At 34.7% G+C, this 17935-nt stretch overlaps 1 protein-coding gene across 3 annotated transcripts in view; it reads right to left on the bottom strand.

The window, feature by feature from the left end:
- Positions 1–17935, bottom strand: part of LOC123263017 (protein trachealess) — a 372435-nt gene that overhangs the window by 42378 nt on the left and 312122 nt on the right. For all 3 annotated transcript variants that reach the window (XM_044725531.1, XM_044725532.1, XM_044725533.1), the window contains one exon: positions 6601–6725. In XM_044725531.1, coding sequence (XP_044581466.1) covers positions 6601–6725 — 125 coding nt within the window. The remainder of the gene's footprint in view (positions 1–6600; positions 6726–17935) is intronic.

The raw sequence follows: 17935 nt of genomic DNA on the forward strand, positions 1-17935 counted from the left end.
ATTCAATATTGACTGAGATCGATCTGACAGGTAGGGAAAAAAAACCAAACAATCGTATGTATTGAGAATCCCAGTTCAAACAACGCAGTAAGAATATCTTTGGGATCAACATAGTCAAAAAGCTTTGCTCAAATCAAACAGAACTAGTATAGTTAATTTACTCTTGTCCATAGCCTCCCTAATATCATCAGTAAGTCTCAGCAAAGCCGTTTGAGTACTTTATGATGCTTCCTGAATCCCGATTGAAAGGGATCAAATAGCTCATTATCTTCTAGATATGATGTTATCTGATTTGCAATAATTCTTTCGAATACTTTGGCTAGATGAGACAGATTTGCTATGGGCCGAGTGTCTGATGGTGATCTAGGTGACGAAATTTTATTCAGAGGTATTATGTAGATAGTCTTCCAAATATCCGGAAAAATACCAGTGTCGAGAGATCGATTTAGTAAAACAGTGAGAAAGAGTGAGATTTGAGGAAGGTGATCTCTCAACCATCTCAGATCAAGACCATCAGGGCTCTTCCCTTTTGATTTAGAAAGAGTAAGATGCAGTGCTTTAGTAACATCTACGATATCAATCCTATTCCAATTAAATGAACAATCAACCTTTTTTGAGTATTCTATTGGTAAAATATTGGTAAAATTTGCGTCACATGGTGGATGTTTCCTGACTATATCTGCATAATATTCATTTAATTCACAAGCGTCAAAGAAATTTAGCGGCGATGAAGGATTTGACCTAATTAGCCCAAGGTGTTTAAGTTTGCTCCAAACAGTTGAATTGTGAGGTAGATTTGAGAGAGCAGCTTTTAGATATTCTTCACGGGCATGATTCAACTCAGATTTCAGTTCCTTCCTTTTTTGTCTGAAAAGAGCTAGTAAATTTGGATCCCTGTTTCTTCTAGCTTTTTTGTAAATTTCATCACGTTCCTTACACTTCACTTTCAATTCTTTGGTAAACCAAGGGTTATTCACACGGGTCACTTTTCTTGTAAATATAGGAGCAAACAAGTCCAGAGAAGACAAAACCCCAGATTTAAAAATATTCAGCAATTCATCAGGATTTGAATTTTCAAGTACAGTACTATCAATTTTTAAGGAATTCATAAGTGAAATTGATAGAGCCAGATGATCACAGTTTTGAAAGTTTCTGTAGGTTATTCTCTTCGGTAGTGGTTTTAAGTTATCTAGTTTGTATTGGCAGAGTAAATAATCATGACCATCAATATATGGAGACTCGGATTTCGTAAACGAGGATAACTTAGTTTCACTGTCCAATAAAATCACATCCAACCAAGAATCACAATTGTTCTTGTGAAAAGTAGCACCGTAAGGTACACAGTACAATGACGACTCTGCTATGAAATCCTTTAGGTGATTTGCAGTATAGCTATCTTCTAACAAATTACAATTTAAATCACCAGCTATAATAATGTTATTGTAATTTGAAGCAAGTCTAGAATGAATATCAAAGAATTCATTGAGAAAGAATCCTTTTGGTCTTCGGTAGATGCAAGATAATAAGAGGTGAGCTCCTGTAATTAGAGTGACGTCAACAATAAGATACTCCGGTTGACTTAGATGATCAGAAGTTGAAATATGAAGAACTTTAGTTTTTAGAGATTTATGTATAAGACAAGCCACACCACCACCCTGGATAAAACGACCAGTATCTATATGCTTTAGGATTCGGTCTCTACGAATTGTAAAATACTCATCCAATGATAAGGACTCATAATCTAATGAAGGTTTTAACCAGGTTTCCACAAGGACAATAATGTCGGGTGTTGTATTATTAACCAAATCAAGAAACTGAGCAATGTGACCAATAACACTATTTATATTTAGACTCAATACAGTTAATGGTGAAGAAATATTGTTAGCAGAGATATTAGTTAAATCAGTTGAACATCAATCGAGTTTGGAAAGATCAGCTTCGCAGTTAATTATAAATCTATCTGAGTTTTCATCCTTTTTGACAAAAATTTGTCCACTTCTAGACCATGCAAACTTGAATTTTTTATTCTTCGCTTTTTCCTTAGCTTTGAGTAATAATCGGTGAGTTTCTGGAAGCAAAAATTCGTTTACATAGATGGATCCCTGGTACGCTGCATCAACTAGAAGACCACCTGATTTACGTTTCTTGTCAACAATAAAGTCACGAACTGGAGTCGATATCAAAGAAATTATGTAGGAGTGTGAAATAGGCTTGTTCAGATTTTGTGACTGCCTGTTTTTGTTTTCAAATCTACGAGAACTTAAGACACTATTTACCAAATTTGGCAACTCCAGACTGTTTAAAACCGCAGCTGTAATGTCATTTGATGTTAAGCTTTGAGCCACTGAGTCGGGAACACCTGAAATAACTAATTCAGTAGTGCTACCAGGAATTTGCGAAGAAGTAGATGGAGGCATCAATTTTTCAAGGTTAGACAGTCTATCAGAGACTGAATCCATATCAGCTTTCCTAGCTTTTCTCACATCGCTGAGGTCTGAACTAATTTGAAAAATTGACTCAGCATTCGTTTTGACATTTGCAGTCAATTCCGTCAAGTTGATAGCAGCAGTTTTTTGTGAATCTTGAACTTCACGCAATTTTACACTTAAGTCTTCAAGTTTCTGATCCGTTGAAATTTCTGAATAACAAAACTTCTCCATTAAGAGCGTCACTTTCTCATCAAGTGATTTTTTGGAGAGAGAGAGAGAGAGAGAGAGAGAGAGAGAGAGAGAGAGAGAGAGAGATTGATTGATTGATAATTTATTAATGCCAAGGCACAGGCCAAATGGCAATTTTAAATACAATAGAATATACAAATACAATATTAATAACAAAATAATGTAAATACATAAACTAAAACAAAAATCAAATAAAAATAATGAAAATTCACGCTTATTCGATTCAACCAATAAACAACTAATAAACTAAAATAATTGTTCAATTAACAACAGCTGAAAAAGAACAAAGCTATACAAAGTTATCGGAGAGATTGTTCACTTTACAATAACATTATTAATTAATGATCCAAATTCAACAAATAGTCAATGATTTTATTTTTGAACACTTCCATTATCACTATCCAGGATAATTATATTAGGTTGAGTATCATTAATCAAATTCAAGAATTGAGCAGTATGGCCAATAAGGCTATTTATATTTAGACTAAGTACATTTTGTGATGAAGATATTTTTTTTGTTGAGCTATTAGTTGAATCAGTTGACTGTTAATCTAGTTTAGTAAGATCAGAAACACATTTAATTTTAAATATTTCAGCGTCATCATCTTTTTTCGCAAAAATTTGTCCACTTGTCACCCAAACATACTTGATCTTTTTTAATTTAGCCTTTTCTTTAGTTTGTAAAAGTAGTTTATATATCTCAGGCAATAAAAATTCATTGACGTATATAGCACCTTTGAAGTTTTGATCAACATAGTCCGGAAACACAATTTTAGCTAAAAGATTTTTTGACTTGCATTTCGAACTTATAATGAAATCACGCACTCGAGAAGACTTCAAATCAACAAGATAAGAATGATTAACCTTATCTTGTCTCGGTCTACTTTTATTTTGAAATTCGCGAACGCTCAAAACGTCACTGACCAGATGCGGCAACTCTAGGGCATTTAAAACAGCAGACTGAATTTCAGAAGGCGATAAATTATCAGCCACCGAATTGGGAATACCTGCAATTACCAACTCAGTTGTACTTCCTGATAGAGATGAAGTAGACGAAGTTTCTCTGTTTTCAAGATTGACTATCTTGTTCAGATCTGCTAGATTATTATGCATTGTATTCATATTAGATTTATAATCTTCTTTTAATTTTTTAATTTCCGAGTTCAACTCCGAAATGGACTCAGCATTTGTTTTTACACTAATCTTAACTTCCGAAAGAGAGAGAGAGAGAGAGAGAGAGAGAGAGAGAGATGTCACTTATCGATCCGTGTGCGAGGAAAGTAGACTCAACTAGTTGGCCAGATATCATATATTTCACCCTTCCTAACTGTAGCTCAAGATCTAAGTTTCACGGCTGGTATTTCAACAAGTTTTTTGCCAGTTTCTAATTTAAAGTACAGGTAATTAGTTATTAATTAAAATAATGCGTCTGTACGTGTGTGATCAACTAATACTTATAACTAACTTGTAACCACTAGATCACTCACACGCTCAATCACGCAAACAACTTTGCTTAGCACACACTTCTGAAAACTGATGTTCTGTCCCTAATACATGTAAAAATATCATTTTAATTAATAACTACCCGATGAAAAAAGTTTTTGTCTCATTATATATGACCATACATAATTATATATGACCCTATATATAATCATACATGATTATACATAGGGTCGTATATAATTATATCTAAGCCTAGACATAATTAGATCTGATCATACTTGGCTGTTATAACTATATATGAGTCTATACATGATAAGATCTAATCAGACTTGCATAGTCACATGTTATCATAATTTTTTCTTTAAAAAAAAAAATTTTATAGATAATCACAAAAAGTGCAAAATGATGTTTACCATTACGTTTAAATAACTCTGAAATAAAAAAGAATAATTTAATTGAAGCATAAGTTGTAGAGTCATTAGAATCTATTTGAGGTCATTTTTTAAGTCTACGAATCGGCAAATTTACATTTTCATTTTTTTTGAATGGCAGATTTACGGTATAAATTATAAAAATGGTAAAATGTATAAATTAAAAAAAAAATTTTCAAAGTTGCTCTAAATACTCTTTAATTAATTTTGTACTTTTCAATTTATTCACAAAAACTTTTTTTTAGTTGAGAAATTGATATTTTAAAATTTTGTATTTATAAAATTAGTTTTTCTATTGAGGCGAGCAATAGCCTAGTCGGCTCAGTGCCCTCTTTTCGAAAGAGTGAGACTCGAGTTCGATCCCGGCACGCACCACTATTTTTCAGTGATTATAAATAAAAATATGTGCGTTACGTTACCAGCCTCTGAAAGTGGCAGAGATAGCCGGGCGGCACACGTCTGACTTGGGTGATCACCCATTTAAGCAACAACTTGAATTGGTGACCACTCTAGTCGGTGTTGGTTAGCGCAAGGGATCTCTGCACACTAGGAGAGGGGCCTAATGCTCCAGTGGTCGATAAAGAAGAGTTTCTTGTCAATCACTGTAGATTTAGCCCAGCTCCGACTGTACTATCATGGGTTTTCTCAGTGGTTATCCCATGATTCTGTTTCAACAGCCTGAGAGGTGAGGTTCAGGGTGAATACGGTACAGAAAGCACAAGTCCGTCTACAGCCGCAAAAAATTAAAAATAAAAATGAAGTGTCGGGTGGGACTTGCTGATGTCCAATATGAGAAATAGAAAAAGCGTAGAGCTAGGAGAAAAAAGAAGAATCAGCCTTGTAAAAACCGAGAGGTGTACAAGTAAATCACAATAATAATAATAAAATAGTTTTTTTATTGATTAAATAAAAATAAATAAATTTTATATATTTTTCGAATTACTTTACATTTTTAAGAAACTTTGAAAAAGAAAATTACTGTTGTAGAACCAATGGTTACCGTGTTTTGTCGGGTTAAAAATTTACAAAAAGTAAATTTATTTTTTCATTTTATAAATAAAATATGGAATTAATATGATTATTATTTTTCTTGCAATATTATACCAAATGAAAGAATCTTTTGTACGTGATTTATATATTTATCATGAAATGTAATTTTCAGTTATTTATTTATGTATTATTAAAATTATTTGAGAATTTTGGAAAAAATTAAAATAATCAATGAAATATTCATAAATCTGACAACATATTAATTAGTTACAAAGACATCACCACAGAACAATTACATGTTCCGCACTGTCGAAACTAGTATTAGAAGTCTTCGATAGATGGCGTATAGCCGCGGAATTGTTCCTTTTCTAGATACTTGACTTTGAAGTGTTAATTTCCAAAAAGAGTAGAATTTTTGTACTCTATTACAGAGTGTATCTGTTTTTGAATAAAGTTGTACAAACAACTAAAATGAATGTTGTATCAACTTTATTATAATTATAACTTTATTTATCAATTTTACTTAGGCTTCAGGTTTGTCTACATCTTGATATGGCCATATCAACCCTGATCAAGTCTGATATTGCCAATTTTTATATTAGGTCTGATCAGAATATTTTTTCACGGGATATAATTAGATATGATTAGATCTGGCCGTTTTTTGTATCTGATCATATATAATTATACATGATCATATATAAACATGTCTGTTCATATATAAACAGATTAAGTTATGTATGATTAGACCTGGCCAATTTGTGGATCTGATCATATATGAGTGATTATACATGATCAAATATAGACATATCTGTTCATATATAAACAGATCAAGTTATGTATGATTAGACTTGGAAAATTTTTGGATCTGATCATATATAGACGATTATGCAAGATGATATATGATTAGACAAAATCTTTTTTCATCGGGTAATGATATGTACGTCAAATTAAGAACCCACAACGGACTTTTGGACTGATTCTTATTTTCTATCCCTCATATTAAATCCGAGCGGTACTTTCAAAATGCCCTGTGTATATCTATTGATATATTAATTTACCTCCTCTATCGGCATCGGGAGAACCATTTTCTGGGTCGTGACCACTTGCATTTTCTCTCTTGACGCCGGGCACATTTTCTTCAAGTTGGCAGCAGTCCATTATTAAATTTTCATATTCTCGTCCGCTAGAATGTGGAAGAAAATAAAGAAATTAATTATTGTTCAATTATATAATTGATACACATCATAGTTTTTAACTATCAGCAACGAAAATCAATGATTTTGAAAAAATCAGATACTTCTTGCTTTTACTTCAATTTTCAAAAATCAAGTTTTCATTAGATCTCCACGTTTTAAGGTCTTAAGTAACTTAGTCACTATTTCAACTTTTTCTACTAAGAGGTCCTAGTGTGTGTGTATGTTTGTGTTTGTGTGCCTGTGTGTATGTATTTTTAAACTGCTTTTAACAATTAAAGGGCTTGACCAATCAAAACACGGTTCAGGACATTTGAAAGGTTAGCAGATTTTTTTCTAAATGTGTAATTTTTGTATTTTTTTTAAGTTTAAATTTTATTTTACTTTTCTAGCTGTATGTACCTTTGTCGCTATTAGCAGTAGAACAAACCTTGAATGATTTCGTCGATCGTATTTACTTAACCTATTTGTACCTCACTTTTATAAGAAACTAGAAATGATATTGGCGCGCAAGCGCGCGCGTGCAAGTAATGCTTTAGTAATAACTCAGAGACCCGTAATCAAATCTTTTGTGCATTCACTTGTTTGATATTTACTAAAATAATGGACACTCTGAAAAATTATTCCCAAAAATAATCCTCTTAATAAAAATATATGAAAGTATTGAAGTTAGTTATAAGTCGAAATTTTCAAAAACCGGGCCACGATTTATCATTGGTTAAAATTAAGGCGCGCGCGTAGCGCATTGTTTAAATTTCTAGTGAGTATTTAAATAGGATTATCATTTTCGTAAACGTTTAGTAACACGAATCGTATGTACACTCATTATACTACTATCAGGAATGTTACGTGCAGATGAAATAATAGAAAACACGTCTATACATATTTCATATATTAGAGCATCACTTATTATAAGTTCAGTAATATTGGGGATTATTGTAAATAAGTGGATTAATTATTCGTGTTTGAGTTAAGTTTATTTATAATAACAGTAATACAATTAATATTAAGTAAGTAACTGACAATTCGACGTACACGTGGCAATAGCTAGTAAGGCCCTTGATAGACAGTACTATATATATACTAGACGACGGGTAGAGTGCAAGCATGCGCACAGTGCACACTTACGACAGCGTAGGCATTGCTAAATATTCAACACCCCCTCTCAATGTCTACGTGAAGTGGCTTATATCAGCCCCAGGTTCTCGCAATTACGAGAATGCTTGATGGCTTTCAGTGGCTTCGTAAGGATGTCGGCCAACATCTCGTCGCTGGGTACATGCTCCAATCGCAGGGTACCGTCTAGTAACTTTTCCCTGATAAAGTGGTGACGAATGTCTATATGTTTCGTCCTTGAGTGATGGGTCGGGTTCTCTGCTATTGCTATAGCGCTCTTACTATCACTGAAGATAGTGCCATTCGTCGCTCCACGAGCTCCCAGTTCCTCCAGGAATCTGTTTAGGAATATAGACTCCTTGGCCGCTTCAGTTAGCGCCATGTATTCCGCTTCAGCCGTCGACAAAGCAACAGTTTTTTGCTTTCTGGCCTGCCAGCTGATTGCACCTCCGCCCAATAAAAATAGATATCCTGTGTAGGATCATCGATCTGTGGTGCTACCAGCCCAGTTGGAGTCTGCGTAAGCTTCCAATTTATCTATTGGTCGTTGAAAATGTAAGGAATATCCTGAAGTTCCTTTTAGGTATCTTAATACCTTCTTCGCCGCTCCCCAATGATAATCGCTTGGCTTATCATTGAACTGAGCCAACACACTCACAGTGTGCGCGATGTCCGGTCTTGTGCCGACCGCTAGGTACATCAATGACCCAACCAATTCTCGATAAGGATATTTCTTGGTCGTTTTTCCTGGGTTCGTATTCCCTTCCAGTTTCGCTTCTGGGCTTGCTGGTGTATCTGTAGCATTACAGCTGTCCATCTGGAATTTACATAGTATTTCATGGATATATCTCTTCTGACACAGCTTTATTCCATCCTTTTGGTCTATCTCTATGCCTAGACAATGTCTGGCTTCGCCGAGATCTGTTAATTTTAACTCTTTATTTAATTTATTCTTCACGATGTTTAATAAGTCGTCGTTGTTAGTTATTGCTAGCATGTCATCAACGTAAACAGCGATTATGACTATGCTTCCTTGATAAATCATCTTGAAAACGCATGGGTCCGACGTTAGTGGTTGGAATCCCATTTTCTTTAATATACCTTGTAGATGGTTATACCACCTTTTGCCTGACTGTTTTAGTCCATATATCGCTTTCCTCAACCTGCATACTTGGTTTTCTTGCCTCAATGCCTCTTGCATTGTTAATGCTGCTTTTTGCATTTCTGAATCACGTCTTTCACTGCGTACAATTTCATCCACGGCTTGAACTAGGAATTCTGGTAATTCCATATACAGTTCCTCTTCGACGTCGCTATTTAGGTATGCTGTTTTTACGTCCCATTGTTGGACTTTTGCTTCCAATTCGACGGCTATCGCCATCAATAATCTGACGGATTCTAGTCTGGCAACCGGCGCAAACGTGTCGTGGTAATCAAATCCTGGTCGTTGCGTAAAACCTCTCGCAACTATGCGTGCTTTTCTTCGTTCAACGTTTCCGTCCGCATCTAACTTGTTTTTCAGCACTGTTCTTGTTCCAATAACGTTTTTGTCCGCTGGTCTGGGCACGATTTCCCAGGTTCCATGCTCTAAATGTGATTTAATTTCCTCAGTGATTGCTTTCATCCACTGGTCAGCATCTGCTCCGTTTAAAGCGTCATTTATTTGGACATCCGTATTAAGTGCCATCTGCTCGACGATATTTATCATCTCATCATCGCTCTCCTCCTGGCTGTCTGAGCTTTTCGGCCCTCTAGGTCTCTTTTCTACCTATATTAATGACGAGTCCAGTGGTCTCTTCTGACCTCGGGTAATGTCATCGTCGAATACGTTGTCTTCGATGTCATCGTCTCTCGGTTGTTGTGGTCCGACGGTGGATGAACTATCAGTCCGGAATACTTTCTGCGGTCTACCGCGACTCCCTGATCTTGCTAGTCTGGGTCTTCCTGGCAGTCTTTTGGGTATTATGATCGCCGCGTCTGCCTCCTCTTCTATTTCCCCCTCTTCGTCGTTTTTCTCCTCGCCGAATGGGGTCAAATCAACCTCCACATAGGTCTCGACTTCAGGTGCTTTTTGCGTTACCTTTGTATGTGGTTTTTCAGGAACTTGGTCCTTCTCTGGTCCTTTTAGTGGGTCCACGTAGTCCTTCGCTGGCTCTAAATTTTCGTCGAAACGTACGTCGCGGGTTATCGACACCTTTCCACTGTCCAGACGTACCCTGTACGCCTTCGATTGTTGGTCGTAGCCGACCAAACGCCCTGCGCTGGCTTTTGGGTCCAATTTGCCGCGTCCCACGCTCTTGTCTAGAACGTATGCCCTCGCGCCGAACACTCTCAGGTGTCTTAAGTCTGGTCTTTTGCCATACCAAACTTCGTATGGTGTGTTTCCGCCGATACACCTACTTGGGCAGCGATTTCTTAAATAATTGGATGTGGCCACTGCTTCTGCCCAATATGATTGAGGTAGTCCTGCCTCAATTAACATGCACCTGGCTGTGTCCAGTAGCGTTCTATTTTTTCTCTCCGCTACTCCATTTTGCTGGGGCGTATACAGCGCTGACAATCTCCTCTGGATCCCTTCGCGTTTCAAATACTCATTGAACTCGTTATTACAGTATTCACGACCATTGTCTGTCTGTAAAAATTTTATCCTTCGGCCAGTAAAAGTTTCAACTATATTTTTATATTCTTTAAATTTGTCTAATACCTCACCTTTTGTTTTTAGGAAGTAGACCTCGCACCACGTGCTGTGGTCGTCGGCAAACGTCACCATGTACCTGGCTCCTCCGTTTGAATTCACCCTCATGGGCCCGCAGACATCTGAATGTACAATTTCTAATGCCGATTTGCTCCTGTCGACTCTCTCCGTGTATGGTCTAGCTGACAGCTTCCCGCGGCAGCAAACCTCGCATACGTCGATTTTTCCTTTTCGTGATAAATAAATTCCGGTCGCTAGTTGCTCTTCGAACAATTTTCTTACTCCGTTTTGGTCTATATGACCCAATCTCCTGTGCCAGAGATTTAGTGGACTCCCAGCTGCTTCGTCGGACTTCGACGGTTTTACTGAGGTCTCTTTACCTGTTCGGGTAACGACTTGGACTTGTTCGCTTGTACTTTCTCGAATAAAGTAGAGATCTCCAATTCGATCCGCAACTAGGATTGTTTTACCTTTGGAATCTTTTATCGTCGCCGTTTTGTCGTCAAAAATTATTTTATTACCTTTATCTGTGATTTTTGATACCGACACTAAATTTGTTCGTAGACTAGGCACATATAGTGTATCGTGAAAATTTGCTGACTCACGCATTCCACCACTAATGGCTATTTTAGCCACGCCCTTAATTTTTGCTGTCGTTGAAGCGTCCGTCGCTAACTTCAATATTGAATCGCATGCCATTTTATCTATTAATAAATTCTCGTCGCCACACATATGCGTTGTACACCCGCTGTCCAGGCACCACTTCAACTCCGGTTGACCTTGGACTTTGTTAGCTGCCTCTCTGGTTTGTGCTTGCACATAAAAATCTTCGTTTGTGCTCACTGACGCTCGTGATGATTTTCGCCGCCCTTTGTACGGCAATTTTTAGCAAAATGGCCGTATTTACCACACTTGTAACATTTTCCGTGATTTTTATATTTACTATCACTCGTGCGTTGTGTGTTCACATGCGACCTTGAGCTCGCTGCAAATGCTTTGTCGTCAAATTCTTGTGAGTCATTAGCTCTGGCTAAACTTTCATTAAGAATCTTAATCTTTAAATCCTCCGGCTTTGGTAATGTGTCTCGACTTTCGATGACGCATCGGAAATTCTCAAAACTTGGCGGTAGCCCATGTAACATCATCGTTGTTAACAATTCTTTGTTGATTTCGATGTCCATGGAAGCTAATTTATCCACTACGTCGAAGAAGTCGTCTAGGTACTGTCGTACATCTCCTCCTTCGTTTAACTTCCGCATGAACAGCGACTTTAACAGCGTCGCCTTCCTCGCCGGGCCTTTTGATGCGTAGATCTGCTCCAGCTTTTGCCAAAGTTCGTTCGCCGTTTTACAATTTTTAATAGTTTTTAATTCTGACGGTGCCATTGCTAAAATAATACTTGCTCTGGCCGATTGTCTGCTTCAATCCACTTTGCGACTTCATTTTCATTACCACTCACTTCGTCTGGTTTCACGACACTCCATTTGCATATTGCCACAATTTCTTCTGGATTAACAAGGCTTCAATTTGAATCCTCCACGTATCGTAATTGTCCTTCGATAACGCCTGTATGTTAGCGTTCGTATTCGCCATAGTTATATCGCGCGGCACGATGCACAAAACTGATTTTTATAATCAACGACGTAATACACTTTTTAACTTCACACAAAATTAATCTCACAGCTTCCAGAACGTTCTGGGCCCATAACCTATTGTAAATAAGTGGATTAATTATTCGTGTTTGAGTTAAGTTTATTTATAATAACAGTAATACAATTAATATTAAGTAAGTAACCAACAATTCGACGTGCACGTGGCAATAGCTAGTAAGGCCCTTGATAGACAGTAATATATATATACTAGACGACGGGTAGAGTGCAAGCATGCGCACAGTGCACACTTACGACAGCGTAGGCATTGCTAAATATTCAACAGGGATAATGTAACTTCTCAAAGCTCGATTAAGGTGTGAAAAGATTTTCCATTAAATATACACGTAAAACTCGAGCTGTTTCCTTAAATTTTCACAGCTCAGCAGTATTTCATAGCATTATTTCAATCAAAGATGGGTTATTTTACTTAGAATAAAATGTTCCACAAAACTGCCCATCGTGGCGTTATCGTAACTCACACTGGCGAGAGAGTATGGACCACCAAATCCAATTTTTTCATAAAATTTACGTTTTTCTGTCCGTTTCTCGTCACTGAGAAGAGCTACGAAAAACATTTGAATAATTAACTTGTAGTAAATTTGATTTTCTACAAAAAAAATTCTGAGCACTAAATTGCTAACATCAATATTTCAGCAGATATTAACATCTTAAATTTTTGTAGTTTTAAATTTTTATCTACGACCACTTCCAAACAAAGCTGTTGTTCTTTCATTATCTATTATGACGTCTTTAACAAATTACTTCTTTTAAAAAATTAGAAGAATTACAGAAAATACGGGTATTTTATTTGTCGAATTGATCACTTTTGAACCCGATCTTTTTGGATTCAGCTGAAAAATTTTTGTCCTTTCCTACACTACCAAAAACTTTTTTTAGGATTTTTAAAAATTTTTTACCTAACCCAACAAAGAATGAATTTAAAAATAATCGGCTTTTTTATTTTTAAATAGCCATCACATTCTTAAAAATTGATCTTCTGGAAACGTATCATATAGAAAATTTTTGTTTTCAAATATATTTTCCAAAAAAAAAAAAAAAATACCAAAAAATTTTCAAAGGTCAACTTTTAGCGAAGCTATAGATTTAAAAAAAATATTTAATATACATAAAAATAAATTGCTGTGCGTTAGTCTCGCTAAAACTCAAAAACGGCTAGATTTTCAAAATTGTTTTTTTGTTTTGTTCGCTACAGTTCAGAGATGATTCAGAAAAAAAATGTTTTTGGAAAACCCGACAGTTCAGCTAAAAAAATAAAAAATTGTTAATTCTGTATCGGAATCGCTACTGTTACGCTTGAGCCTCAAGGTTGCAAGAGTGTACCAAAATTATTTAATATGTAAGAAGATGCGTACAAGTATACTGCAGAGTTATATTATTTACCTATATTCAGTTTGTAGGACATAACCACAAATCTCAAGAAGAAACTCAAGAAGAATTTTTGTCATTACTTTTGTTTTGTTTGTGTTTATTTTCATATTGTTTATATCTATCTACCCGTATAGGAACTGCCAGAGTTGAATGACGGGGTCATGCCTGGCGCAGTACTGGTCAACAAAGCTTGGCGCACCAATATTGGCCCATGCTTGGGCCAAGACTGGGCAACCAAGCCCCGGCCAGCCCAAAGATTATCCGAGCCTGGACCAACACTGGTTTACCATAGAATGGCCGAGGCAAGGGAACCCAGCGTTGGGCCAACACTGGTTTGCCACAGAATGGCCAAGGCAAGAGAGCCCAGTACAAAGTCTAAAGTAATATAAGAACTTAACTCTTGCATTTTTTTTGTCTAATAAACATTTGTAAAAAATAATTAATTTACATCAAAACACAATATTCAATAACATAAATTATATAAATAATAAACCGTCACACCTCGTCACTATGTAGATTTAGTTTATATGAATTATGAAATGTGAGGCAACTTATCGGTCGTACGGCGTAGGGGTTAGTTATCAGTCAGGAAAGCGTGAGGCTTGGGTTCGAATCTCGGTGAGGGCAAATGATATTTTCACTTTATTTCTATAGTTAGTAAAAGTTAGGTCTAAATAAAGAGTCAAACGATCTAAACGTGCGTTAGCTCTACATCAAAATTAAAATAAGTGACACTTCAAAAATTTTTTTTATTTATTGGACATGATCTCAAAGTCATCCTTAACGCATGAAAAATAAAAAAAAAGTTGAAATTAATTTATTATTCAATATTTTCACGTGATGCATTTAATTTTTAATCCTCAAAATTACAGTACTATGTATCTGCATAACTTTACGTTATTTAAAAGTTGCAAAAAACAAAAAAAAAATTTTTTTTTGAAATTCAAAAATTGATATTAAAAAAAAAAAAAAACACCCTTATAAAAATTTCAGAATCTTTTAAGATGAGTACATTATTACACAGAATAATTGAGCTAAAATTTTAACTTCATTGTCATTTTTAACGATTTTCAAAAATTTAAAACTTGACAAATTTGGCATTTATGAAAATTTTTTCAAAATATTTTTTTTTCATTAACCCTAAGTGTCCCTTTTTTAAACAAACAAAAGACCGGTTCTATATCTACAATAGCGTTCGAGATATTACAAAAACAAAATTGAAAAACTGAAAAAATTGCGAAATTTTGACTTTGTATATCTTTTGAAAAAAATGTTTTTATTGTTTTTCCTTTGGCAGAACTTCGTTTTATGATGAACGAAAACTTCGGACCGAAATTTGTTCAAATCGAAAAACATCGATTCCAACTATTTGTCGATCTGACATGGAATGACCCAATTGTCAACTATTTCTTTAAATTTCGAAATTAAGTTATTTTTAAATGGCTAGCCATTTATTTGTTACAGCTGTAACAAGTCTTTTTGTAGAGATAATCATACTTTGTCTTAGAGTTTTGTAAAGCTCAAAGACTCTACTTTAAGAATATAGAATAGTTTTTCGTAAAAAATTGCGTAAATTATGTGTAAATTCAATTTAAAACAAAAAAGAATTTTCCCCATATTAATTAAATGGGAAACTAAAATGAAAAAAGCGACCTCTTAGAGTTGAGCTATAGGACTCATGTTTGGTGAGAATTTTTTTCATATCAAATAGAAATATTTGAGAGGGTAAGAGTTAAAAAAAAATTAAAAAGTTTTTTTGAATCTCCCTAATATATATATATGGGGCATTCCACGCCAAATCGGTTAGCATTCTGCCTTTGCATCTGCAATTTTTTTAAAAATTTTTCATGTTATAGTACCCATTGAAAAAGACCTCCATAATTTTTCCAATTTTTCACAGCATTACTAATATTTGTAAAAATGCTTACCGTAAGATGGACGGTGTGGCTTAATGTATATAGAATAAGCGAAAGAAAATTTAGTATAGACCAGATAGCTCAAATGGTAGAGTAGCCGACATGTCTTTGGAAGGTTCTGGGTTCGAATCCCAGTCCGAGCTATCTAATAATTTTTTCTCGCATATTCTATAAACTCACATTAAGATGATCCTCTTCACATTTCTTTTTCAATCCATTCCTACCAATATTCTGTTACGTGAATGTGGAACGCTTCACGTAATAATTACCGTAACTCCTATTTTTTCCCGCTTCACAGCATTATTTATGTTTGTAAACGAATGTGAGACGCAAAATCTTGAAGCGTTCCACATTTTTTACATGAAGACATGTCGGCTACTCTACCATTTGAGCTATCCGGTCTATACTAAATTTCCATTCGCTTATTTTATATACATTAAACCACACCGTCCATCTTATGGCAAGCATTTTTCCGTTTTTTTTTTGAAAATTTTTGTTTTTAAACACACTTTTAGGATATAAAATCAAAAAAAATTTTTAAACTATTTCTATAAGATTTTCAAATTTTGACTTTCAAATGTTGATTTCCAAAAAACAGGTACTGATCGATTTTCTTGAAAATTTTTTCTAAAAAACTGTCAATTATCCCCCAACTTTGAAGCCAAGTACCTTAATGGGCAATTGATGGGATCCATTTTTTTCCGATTTTTGAAAATTTCAAACTCCAACTTTTTGTAATAAAAAATTTCTAAAAAAATTCTATGCTCAGGATTTACCATAAATAACTTAATGACACAGTTTTTATCATAATTATTAAATTTTATTTATACTAAACGATTATTATTATTTCGCATTTATTTCCTTACACGTTTAAATATTTTATAAATACGAGATTCACTGGATGATGAAAATTCTTCAAATCTTACATAGTAAATTTGTTTATTTTTGTGATTGTAAAGCCTCCGTTACTTGAAACTGATTCCAACTGTTCACTACAGTGGGTAAGAAAGACTGTAGTAGATTATTTTTTGATTAAGTATTTCTCTTGTTTACATTTTGATTTCAAAACAAGAGTAAGGGTATTGTTGTTAATCACATTTTCTTAGTGTCTTTTCTCCACAATCTGTACTAATTTTTTGCAAAGAAATATAAGTGTATAAAGTTTATTGTAAATAAGCAAACAATGTTGTGAATATTTACGCTATGGAAAATTTTGGAAAATATAATTTGTGCTGTCATCCTCTACAATTGGAAGATCATAGAGTGAAAAATGGTCTTCGACGAGCTTCTGTGACTCAACAAACTGCATATAATTTAAGTACTAATAACTATCTCTGTATATTGTGCAGAAAAGCATTAAGTTTATAAAGTACTGCATCTAGTCCTGTTGCTGAGATTAACACTCATGTTGAAGAGCAATTGGATGATAATCGTACTGGAAGTACTCTTTCATCAATTTCAAACATTTCATCAGGTAAGTTTCGCCAAATTTTATGGCCTGATGTTATTTTTGTGGTACAAAAAGTTTATCATTTCAAAATAATAATTCAATCTTTTCACTTTTTAGGGTTAGAAGATTTTAGTGAAGAACTGACAGCACAAACCAGTAGTTTATCTGAATTAAGTTTAGGAACAGTATTGCCAGTGGTCAATGATGCATTTGCTTTACTAAATCAATCACTTATTATAGAAAAACATGTCGATAATCAAACGTATTTAGAAAACAAAGACAAAAAAGTATATAAAAAATTGAATAACTCTTTAGAAAAAACAAAACTTTCTGATGATGAAATCAACTCTCAAAATTTCTTAGAATTGCTCGATAAATTAAAAAATAAATTCAACGATAATAATACGCAACGATGTGAAAAAATTCAAATTCTTACTCTTTTGCCTGAATCATGGGGATTATCTCAAGTATGTGCAGTAATGGGTTGTACAATATACATGGCGTCAATTGCAAAATCTCTTCGAGATGAAAAAGGAATTCTTTCAACTCCAAATGCCAAATTAGGTTAGAATCTTTTCAAAATCATATTCAAATCAATAATGCCTATTAATGTTTTTAATGATAATAAATTCAATTTATTTACATTTTAGGTCGACATCTATCGAATGATATTAAATCTAAGATTTTAAAATTTTATGTTAGTGATGAAATTAGTGTAAATATGCCAGGGATGAAAGATTATCTTTCTATTAGAAATGATGACGGAAAACGTGAGGATGTCCAGAAACGTCTCATTCTCTCAAACTTAAAAGAGTTATGTGAACTTTTCAAGGAACGTCATCCGGATTGCCGGTTTGGTTTTTCAAAATTTGCATCATTGCGTCCTCAACATTGCGTGCTTACTGGTTCGAGTGGAGCTCACACTATTTGTGTGTGTTCTATACACCAAAATGTCAAGCTTATGATGTTAGGTAAGTGATAC

This window comes from Cotesia glomerata, linkage group LG4, assembly GCF_020080835.1.
Source record: "Cotesia glomerata isolate CgM1 linkage group LG4, MPM_Cglom_v2.3, whole genome shotgun sequence".
Lineage (NCBI taxonomy): Eukaryota > Metazoa > Arthropoda > Insecta > Hymenoptera > Braconidae > Cotesia > Cotesia glomerata.